Source organism: Penicilliopsis zonata, assembly GCF_001890105.1.
Source record: "Penicilliopsis zonata CBS 506.65 unplaced genomic scaffold ASPZOscaffold_21, whole genome shotgun sequence".
Lineage (NCBI taxonomy): Eukaryota > Fungi > Ascomycota > Eurotiomycetes > Eurotiales > Aspergillaceae > Penicilliopsis > Penicilliopsis zonata.
Window position 1 is genome coordinate 355,007 of NW_019208929.1, and position 9,076 is coordinate 364,082.

At 52.3% G+C, this 9,076-nt stretch overlaps 6 protein-coding genes across 6 annotated transcripts in view; 4 read left to right on the forward strand and 2 right to left on the reverse strand.

Annotated features, from left to right (window-relative positions):
* Nucleotides 1-4: 4 nt before the first annotated feature.
* On the reverse strand, nt 5-1,173 carry ASPZODRAFT_169715 (hypothetical protein; the record flags this gene model as incomplete). The annotated part of the gene is made up of 3 exons (XM_022726907.1): nt 5-435; nt 492-617; nt 673-1,173. The coding sequence occupies 3 exons, from the start codon at nt 1,171-1,173 to the stop codon at nt 79-81; spliced, it is 984 nt and encodes a 327-aa protein (XP_022577671.1). The 3' UTR covers nt 5-78.
* Nucleotides 1,174-1,640: 467 nt separating this feature from the next.
* ASPZODRAFT_136720 (hypothetical protein) lies at nt 1,641-2,269 on the forward strand. Its single transcript, XM_022724118.1, has 2 exons — nt 1,641-1,694; nt 1,742-2,269. The coding sequence occupies exons 1-2, from the start codon at nt 1,663-1,665 to the stop codon at nt 2,028-2,030; spliced, it is 321 nt and encodes a 106-aa protein (XP_022577672.1). The 5' UTR covers nt 1,641-1,662; the 3' UTR covers nt 2,031-2,269.
* On the forward strand, nt 2,101-3,507 carry ASPZODRAFT_1230306 (hypothetical protein). The gene has a single exon (XM_022721341.1). The coding sequence runs from the start codon at nt 2,473-2,475 to the stop codon at nt 3,244-3,246; it is 774 nt and encodes a 257-aa protein (XP_022577673.1). The 5' UTR covers nt 2,101-2,472; the 3' UTR covers nt 3,247-3,507.
* Nucleotides 3,508-4,328: 821 nt separating this feature from the next.
* Nucleotides 4,329-6,560, forward strand: ASPZODRAFT_19853 (hypothetical protein; the record flags this gene model as incomplete). The annotated part of the gene is made up of 6 exons (XM_022727491.1): nt 4,329-4,451; nt 4,514-5,167; nt 5,247-5,392; nt 5,442-5,555; nt 5,665-6,033; nt 6,086-6,560. 6 exons carry the CDS (start codon nt 4,329-4,331, stop codon nt 6,558-6,560), a joined length of 1,881 nt encoding a protein of 626 aa, XP_022577674.1.
* ASPZODRAFT_136724 (hypothetical protein) lies at nt 6,411-7,788 on the reverse strand. Its single transcript, XM_022724119.1, has 3 exons — nt 7,637-7,788; nt 6,868-7,564; nt 6,411-6,821 (listed from the first exon to the last, which is right to left on the reverse strand). The coding sequence occupies exons 1-3, from the start codon at nt 7,760-7,762 to the stop codon at nt 6,622-6,624; spliced, it is 1,023 nt and encodes a 340-aa protein (XP_022577675.1). The 5' UTR covers nt 7,763-7,788; the 3' UTR covers nt 6,411-6,621.
* A 762-nt stretch (nt 7,789-8,550) lies between these two features.
* ASPZODRAFT_28736 (hypothetical protein) overlaps nt 8,551-9,076 on the forward strand; it is a 1,870-nt gene continuing 1,344 nt past the window's right edge. Inside the window, exon 1 of the mRNA XM_022728148.1 lies at nt 8,551-9,026. Within this exon, the coding sequence (XP_022577676.1) occupies nt 8,678-9,026 (349 nt within the window). The 5' untranslated portion in view covers nt 8,551-8,677. The remainder of the gene's footprint in view (nt 9,027-9,076) is intronic.

Genomic DNA, 9,076 nt, shown 5'->3' on the forward strand with positions numbered 1-9,076 from the left:
AGAGCTACGCGTCACGATGTATTAATGACTAAGTATAGTACCAAAGTTCGATAGTAGAGAGCACAGTAGAGTAGGCATTCACAGAGTAAACTGTTCGAATAAAACCACGCCCGGCCTGTCCATCTCCCGTCCAGCCCAACGGAAGTAATAAGGATCGTTGGACGCGATCACCCGCTCTTTAAGGAAGGTAAAGACGAATTCCTCCCGCACCGCCACTCGGGTGGTATTCTCAGTCGACGAGACGGACAGAATGCCGGCCTGGTAGTTTGCGAGAATCTCCCCGTTGATCGCCAGGTAGACGGCGGACGATGTTTCGTTGGCGGGCGACACGACATGCAGCCAGACCAGCGAGACGCTTCTTCCCTGCTCGACGAGATGGGCGTGGCCCCATGACCAGGTTGATACGCGGGATGCGAATGCTTGATTGGACCAGTTCTGTCTGTGAGATGGTGATCAAGAGGAGGGAGAAATGGAGAGATAGATAGAGTTACCTTGTCGTGATAGCCGGAGCCGTGGAAGGAAATCTCCTTCCCATCCAGCACGAGGGAGACTTGGGCGGTTCCATCCGGCAGGGGATTCACCCATCCGATCTCAGATAGATACTGTTCGTTTCTCATCTGGCAAAAGCAACGCGCGTTAAATAGGTAGACAGGGTGGTGGAAAGAGAAGTACCATCGGAGCTTGTATGGATATACTGCCTGTAAGATTGGCAGTGTGGATATCCAACTGGTAGACAAGATGATCATCATGAGAGACGCCATCAAAGACGAAGCCTGCGTCCTGCCAGTCGCCGGCGATTTCGTCCGGATGAGAAGAGTGCAGGAGGGCAAGGGAGGCAGGGAAATGGGCGTGCCAGACCTGCCCGTCCTTCTCGAGCCAGAGATACGCGCCCAGCACGGACGAGGAAGGGTAGAGGAAGGGAAACGCGGACTCGGAGGCGGCGAAGAAGGTGCACACGAGGGAATACTCGCGTGCGACCACGTCAAAGTACCACCAGTCGAACGCCGAGGCGTTGATCGCGCTCAGTTTGGGGGCGTCGAGCGAGGCGAGCGAGGCGAGCTCCGAGGAAACCCGCAGCGGGAGAGACGAGGCGTTTTGCACGGCACTCGGGATGGTCACCGTGAGGGAATACGCGAGGGGGAGAAGAAGCAGAAGTAGATGAAGGGGGGACATTATCAGCATTGAACTCATAGTAGTAGTAGTAGTAGTAGTATAGTTATTGACAGTTACTTTTCACGTACAGAGTATATAGCTGAGATATACTAATTCTCTCTTTCATTCTCTTTAATAGTATTAGATCCCTAAAAAGATAATCAAATAAGCCTGAAATATAGATATAGACTGAAAGAACTGATAGAATGCTGCTCTTTGTTCTATGTAGTACAGGCAGGGATGGGCTTAGAAAAGGATGTATGCGAGTCAGTTCTCTAATTTTAGAATAGCCTAGTCAATCTAGCAATAATAAAGTAGAAAGTATTCATATTATTGTCAGCTATACACACTTCTATATACACACTTCTATATACATACTACAGAATACTACAATGTATGTTTGCTCTGTTTGTCTGTTGTCGGTCTTAGTAAGCAAGATTACCCCTCATCCTCATCCCACTCTGCCACAGCCAGACTCTCTCTTCACACACAACGTTGAACTCATCCATCATGTCTTCCGGCCAGGTTACTGAAATCGACAAGTAAGTATCCCCTCGATTCCCTCGATGCAGGTAGTAACAAGAACCAGCCCCGTGGTCTTCAAGGCCCTCATCTCCTCCGGCGTCGTGGTGGTCGACTTCTTCGCGACGTGGTGCGGCCCCTGCAAGGCGATCGCCCCGCAGGTCCAGAAGTTCAGCGAGACCTACCCGTCCATCCGTTTCCTGAAGGTGGACGTCGACAAGGTGCCCGAGATCGCCGCCGAGCACGGCGTCAGCGCCATGCCCACGTTTTTGTTCTTCAAGGATGGAGAGAAGGTGGATATGGTCCGGGGGGCGAACCCGCCCGCCCTGCAGAAGGCGGTTGCGGCGCTGGCTTGAAGAAAGGATTGTCTTGAATAGACGGTTTAATGTATTAGACTGTTCAATATGAATCGATTTCTGTGGCTGGAGACAGCAAGATATCACTACCACATGCAGCCTCGGTTCGTTACACGGTCATCCCCGGGTCAGTGTCACTAGGAGTATATGAAATTGTAGACGGTTTCTACGACTGCGACACAGATGACGAAGTCGAGGCACTGCAATAGTTACAATAGTTCAAAAGCTACACTCGTACAATACTGCTACATACTGTAGATCAACTCTTGAATAGACGCTTGAAGGCTAGCTTGTGTCACACAGCCTGGATATATAAAGCCCGACTCGCACGACCCTCCCACTACATCGCCATGGCGGTTTCCACCCGGTAGGTAGTGCCGCTCCCTGTTATATTCCACAGGCTGCTAATCGACCAGCCCCGCCAGGTTCTGCGCCGCCTGTAATGGCTGCCACGCAGCAAAGGTATCTCTCTTCACAATCTGACCAGACAGGCCAGGGTCTTGCTTATTCTGTTGATGATCAGGTCAAATGCAGCGGCGAGAAGAACGGCTGTCGACGTTGTCGTGCATTGGGGACCACCTGTCGGTATAATATCTCGATGGTTGGCCGTGTACCGGGCGTGAGACAACGTCATGGAAAGAACCACGACGGCGATCGCCCTGAAGCCGGCTTGGCGGATGAGGACCCGATTATTACCCCGTCGCTTGCTTGTGTTGCCCCTTTTCCAACCTATCTCGCTCCAGACAGCTCTCTGGCGGTCTGCCGTCTGATCGAACTGCTGGACGTGAGTATCAGACGATCCCCACCGTTAGACGAGGTGATGAGAATCTCTCGCGCAGCAGCGACACAACTCGAGACGGTATTGACTGACTGGGTGAGCAGCAGCAGTGCAAGTCATGAGTGTGTGTGTTGTGTGGCAGTCAACCTGGCCATCAGCTTGCTGGAAACCAGCGCAACGGACAGCGTCCTCCCCATTGTGCGGTTCGGGACGCTGACGGTGGAAGGCGAGGCGCGGCGGAGCGTCGTCCAGACGATGGTGCGTGGAGAGGCCCAGCGCTGGCTGGAGGTGGTGGACAGACTGCAGAGGGGACAGGGGACGATGAGCCTCCCCGGCGTACCGAGCGTGGGCGAGCAGAGCGTGGTCCGGGTCCTGAGCTTCTGGTGCGAGGAGTTTGGACGCCGTCTGGGGGGGTTAGTGTATGGAGGAGTATATTAGAGTCCAAGTACAATCAGAACCATTCACTCTGAGTCTGTCAACACTGTCTCGAGTCTTGAGTCTACACTGTCAGCTTACAAAGACGCAATCCATCCCAGTAGCAGCCGGATTGCTATCCCTGATCAGGACTAGCCAGTTCTTCTTAGTACTGGTACTCACACCTCATACAAAATAGATCCTTCAATAACTATCCAGCAACCTTTATAGAGAAATATTCAATAATATATTATAGGATATACTCTATAGCTAAGATATAAAGGCTATGATAATATTTTGATATAAGGCCCTTTAGAACCCTAGTATATTGAAATTATAGTGTATTATTCCTGTAATGATTAAGAGAATATAAGAAACATTCAATATAAGGATTTCTTTTAATATTAATATAGAAATAAATCTTGGCCTCTATACCAAGAGTATATCACATAGTTACTATGTAGTGAGAGGGTTATAAACTTACTACATATGTAAGAGCCTGTAACCCTCGCTACGCTGGCTTGAGAGACGACGGAGGCCACGGAAAATTGATGGGGGAAGCACGGGAACTAAAAACGGCAGAATCATGCCGCCCTAAACCATACAAGGTGTGTGGGAATGTTACGGAGTACCTAAATACCTAGTTAACTAGGTACCTACCTAGTAACCTAGGTTAGGTAGTTACCTAGTAGTTAACTAGGTACAGGTAAGACTGTAAGTGTAACTATACGGAGTAGTAGGTGAGGCACCTAGTAAGTACCAAGCAGACCTAGTAGAATAAGCCTTGACGCATTCCTCTACTACTAGCTAATTAAGTACCGAAGTACCGATAGCTAATAAATCTGCCCTCTTCTTGATCTTCAATACTCCGTACTAAATGGACAGGAATTAAATTCCGAGCCGGGCTCCGCTGGAGCGAAGCCGATTAGTGGTGGGTGTCTTTCCCGGGAATTCCTGATTGGAAATCCATTCTTTACGCATCTATTCTTATTTACTAATTTAGATAGTTGCTATCTTATTATATTGTCGGCGATTCCTTTGCTTCCATGCTCCCCTCGTGTGAAACGGCGGATGGGATGCTCTCTTCCACTGCTCCATAGCTCGTCATGAACCGCTCGCTCGCTCCTGCCCCACCCGGCCTGCTGCGAGTTTCGCCCGACGAACTCGATCCGCCGTCGAGGAAACACGCCACGACTGCCTGTGCCATCTGCAAGAGGAAGAAGCTCAAGGTATGTGTCTTCCCCTCCGGTCTGTAGAGGAGTCGGTCGCTCTTATTCTTGAATGGTATTAGTGTCAAGGAGGCCATCCCTGCCACCACTGCCGCCTCAATGCCCTCGAGTGCGTCAAGGACGAGGCCCGCGATATGCGCCGTAAAGGCGCCTACAAGCGGAAATGCGAGGCTCTCGAGGCCAGTCACGACCTGTTGCTTCGCATCCTTGATCGTCTGCGTCGTGCTGAGCAGGACAGCGACGCCCTGCGTCCGCTGCTGGCCCTGGTGCGCAGTGGTGCCGACCTGACCGAGATCCACCGCTTCGTCGACGGGCCGCTGCGGCCGTCGTTGACGACGACGGCGATGACGACGATGATAATGGCGGCTACTGTCGTTGAGGATTCAGAGGACTCAATGACCGTCGAGGGAGAGGGGGAGAGTCTGGACAATCCCGACGACGAGAACGACCTCACGCCCCCTCCCCCCCCGCGACGTTCCATGATGGGCGTCGAGCGGCTGTCCGATATCCCCCTCGTGCGCGTCCCCGCCCGCCCCTGGACGCGCACCACCACCGACGACGAGCTGGTCTCGCATCTGGTCTCGCTGTGGCTGACCTGGTGTCAGCCCTTGCCCGCGCTGGTCCATCGCCACGCCTTTCTCCAGACCATGCAGACCGGTCGGCCGGGCCCGTTCTGCTCGCCGTTCCTTGTCTGCGCCATTCTCACCGAGGCGAGCGTAGGTTTCAACTGAGTTGCTTCTTATATAAGAGAGAGAAAAACAAAGCAACTTTACATATCTGATGGAACTGACTTAGACGCTCTGCGACTACGAAGATGTCCTTGGAATCCCGGATGATGTCGCCTCGCGTGGTGCCCGCTTCTACGACGAGGCACGCCGTCGCCTCGACGACGAGGGCCTCGAGCTTACTACCGCCCAAGGCCTGGCCATTTTGAGCATAACGTAAGAGAGAGAAAGGGAGTGTGTCTGAGAGAATATACTGACTCTCTAGTTTGACTGCCAAAGGGAGACACCGCCAGGCGTGGACGTACCTCAGTCTGGCGCGCAGCATCGCCGACGAGCTCGCCCGCCGCGCAGTGCACGATGAGGCCGTTCAATACGGACTGTGGGGGATATTCAGCATGACGACGTCGGTTTTTTTTTTTTTTTTTTTTCTTTTTTTTTTTTTTTTTCAACCCTATGTATGGAAAAAAGGTTAACGTTGTGGCGTACAGAACGGTCTCTCTCTCCATCTTACAACACCGACCTTCCTCTCCTCCCCGGATCTCTCGACCGACATGCAAAACCCAACACGGTACAGACGCAGACACAGACACAGACAGCTGGTCGCCGTATCCGCGCCGCACACAACCCGAAACCACACCGGCACATCTTGCCTGCGTGTTCGACCGCAGCTGCGACTTGGCTCTGATCGCAAGTCGCATCGGCAGCGCCCTGCTGTACGCCGATCCCCCCCCGTCGCCCGAGACTGCCGAAGAGACCGCCGATGCGATCTGCCAGCAGCTGCAGACATGGTATGCGACGTTGCCGGAGGGTCTCGCCGTTGTACGGGAGGATAGCCTCCCGCATATTTTACAATTACAGTGAGCAAAACTAAATCTTGGGCATCTGCGAAGAAAAAACTAATTGCGGCAGCATACAATATCACATTTCCATCATCCAACTGTTCCACCTGGTGAAAGGCGACCGAATACAACAAGTGCACGCCGAGGCTCTCTCTCAGATCGTTGCCCTGCTCCGCATCCATCGACGCACGTGGGGACTCGAGCGCATCTCCCCGACGAGCCTGTACTGGGTGTGTCTGTCTCTGGCGGATTTGATCTACAGGAACGACTGGTCCGTCGAGAACCAAGAGAACATGACCGAGCTCTGCATCGTGGCCAGAGCGTGTTCCCGTCGCTGGCCGCTTGCGGGGGGTGTCTTGCGCATGGTCCAGGTCAGTGCGCGGAGGAGACGGATGGAGCTGTCGGCGGAGACGAAGGCGCTGTGCATGGATTTCGAGGTGAGGGTGGATGATGCAGCTGATGACTCGATGGACCTGGATCATCCTCCGAGTAGGGAAGACTTTCTAGAGGCGTTTACGTCTGGGGCGATGAGGTTGACGAGGTGAATGCCATCTACATTTACATGTTCACTATGTATAGATAATGATAATCACTGAGTATGAAAGGTTACTTCTTCAACTTGCCACTGGAGAGGAGGGTTGTCCTTCGAACGGGGTGAACGGCAGAGGTAAAGTCGCGAATGTCCTGGATCAACTCGCGAGGCTTCTCGAGGGCCGCAAAATGGCCTCCCTTGGCGTGTTCGCGCCAGAAGACAATATTCTTCGAGACCGAGGCACTTGCCCACCACCGGGGGATATTATAGACATCTATAGAATTAGAAAGAGGTTCGAAGGGGGATATGACTGTTCTCACCCCGTGGAAAACAAGAGACGCCGAAATCGACGTCGGGCGACAAGTGCAGATTGGCCGCGTACTCCTTGACGCGGTCGTCTCTCATGTTGGTATAAATCAGGGCATGGCCGGCGGTGCCCGGGATGAGATACATCATGGACCAAGTGATGAGCTCCTCGGGGGACCAGACAAAGTCGTCGTCGACCAGGGGATGGAGTTTATCATACAACCACGCCAGCATGCCGATCGGGGAATCGACGAGCGCGGCGGCGATGGTGAGCGGTTTTGTCTTTTGGATCTCTGCGTAACCGCTTTCCTCACTCCGCCACCATTTCAAGCGTCGGAGAGTGGAATCGGCGCCGCGCTGAAGGAACAGCGCCCAGACGACCAACAGATAGATGAGGTGGAAGGGGTTCGTCCAGAAACTGGGCAACGCGGCAGCGAGCATGTTGACGTGCACGCCGAGACAGTGGGCCGGGTAGCGGGCTCCCATGATCCTCACGACGATGCTGCCCCAGTCGCCTCCCTGGGCGAGGTAGGTATCGTAGCCGAGGGCCTGCATCAGCTGGTGGTTGACGGCGGCGATGTCGTTGACGCCGAAGGAGGGGGACTGCGGACACGAGGAGAAGACGAAGCCGGGGAGCGAGGGGGCGACGACATGGTATGCTTGGCTGGTTGGGTTGGAGGGGGAGGTCAACTCGTCGATGAGGGGGAGGACCTACGAATAGATCAGCAATCATTCTTTCAATTCAATTCAATTCAATTCAATTCAATTCGATAGATTGATTACTTCGAGGAAATTGCCTGGCCAGCCGTGCTGGAAGAGCAAGGGAATGGCGCCCTCGCGGTCGCTCTGGTGCCAGACAAAGTGGATGGACAGGGTCTCGCCCGCCTGGGTGATGGGCAGGGTGTACATGTGCAAGGAGGTGTTGATCCTCTTCTCCACGGCGCGCCAGTCATACTGCTTGCTCCAGTAGTCCTGGAGCGCGGCGAGAGTGCTGGGCGGCACGCCGTACGCCCATTCCTGCGTCGGGGGACAGTCGAGGTTGGGGGGGAGGAGGCGAGCGGTGGATACGCGATGGTGGATGAAGGCGAGCAGCGAATCGGGGATGCAGATGGCAAATGGCGTGGGAGGCATTCTTTCTTTGTTCTTGATTATAGTTTAGTTTGTTTAGTTAGTTTAGAATTGAAATTGAATTGAGTATGGTTTGCAATATAAGTATAGAGTATAGAGTAGTTATCTAATAAGTAGAGTAGAGCTGACGTGAGATGAGATAGTAATAACTAGAATATACATCTAAATAGTAATATTATGTTTAAAAGAGTTTATACTACTATGTAACTAAGTAACTATGGAGTATACTAGAAGGTACTACATTAGTTATAACTAGTTACCTTACTACATATAGTAACCAGTTAGTCCTATAGTAACTCCCTGTCGGCCCACTTATGCACTGTAAGCATTCTATAATAGCAGACAAGTACAGAGTATAGACAGAGTATAGGAGATGGCAGTATTTAACAAGATAATCTAAGATATTAGACCTGTTTATATATAATAAGCTACTCTAGTAGATTCTACTTTATATAGAATATTAATAGAATAGGTCTATCTTATGATTATATTTATTGTTGAACATGCTGACTTGTCTAACCCAACCAGGCAACCACCTCTTCCCCCCTCAGTCTTAGGCTGGTGCCTCAGGCCCGGTTTCATACGACGCTCAAAGTACTGGAAATGGGCCGTGCAGCGTCAGTCGAGACTTAAATATTCTCTTCGTCCAGTCTGCGGCCCCCTGGTCTTCCGTCTGGATTTATTCTCGCTCTCCTGATGGAAGGGAAGATCGATTTCCTCTGCGAACTGCCCGGCGATACGCCTACGCCCGCCCAGCAGGTGTTTGAGCTGGAGGGCGAATCCCCCCCCCCCCTTCCCCCTGTCAATATTCAATACATCCAGCACGAACGAGAAGAAGAAGACGAAGAAGAAGAAGAAGATGAAGAAGAAGAAGAAGAAGAAGATGAAGAAGAAGAAGAAGGAGCTCAAGAGGCGGACTTTGAGAAGCGCGAGATCGTCCCGGATTCCCATCTTCCGCCAGCGCCGTCCACCGTCATTTCGACCTCGACCACATCGTCTACTTCACAGTCGATCGAACTACCATGGCAACCATGCGTGATTCCTCGTAAGGATTGCGATTGAATTGAACTTCTCCCAACTTCTTTCCCCCCCCCC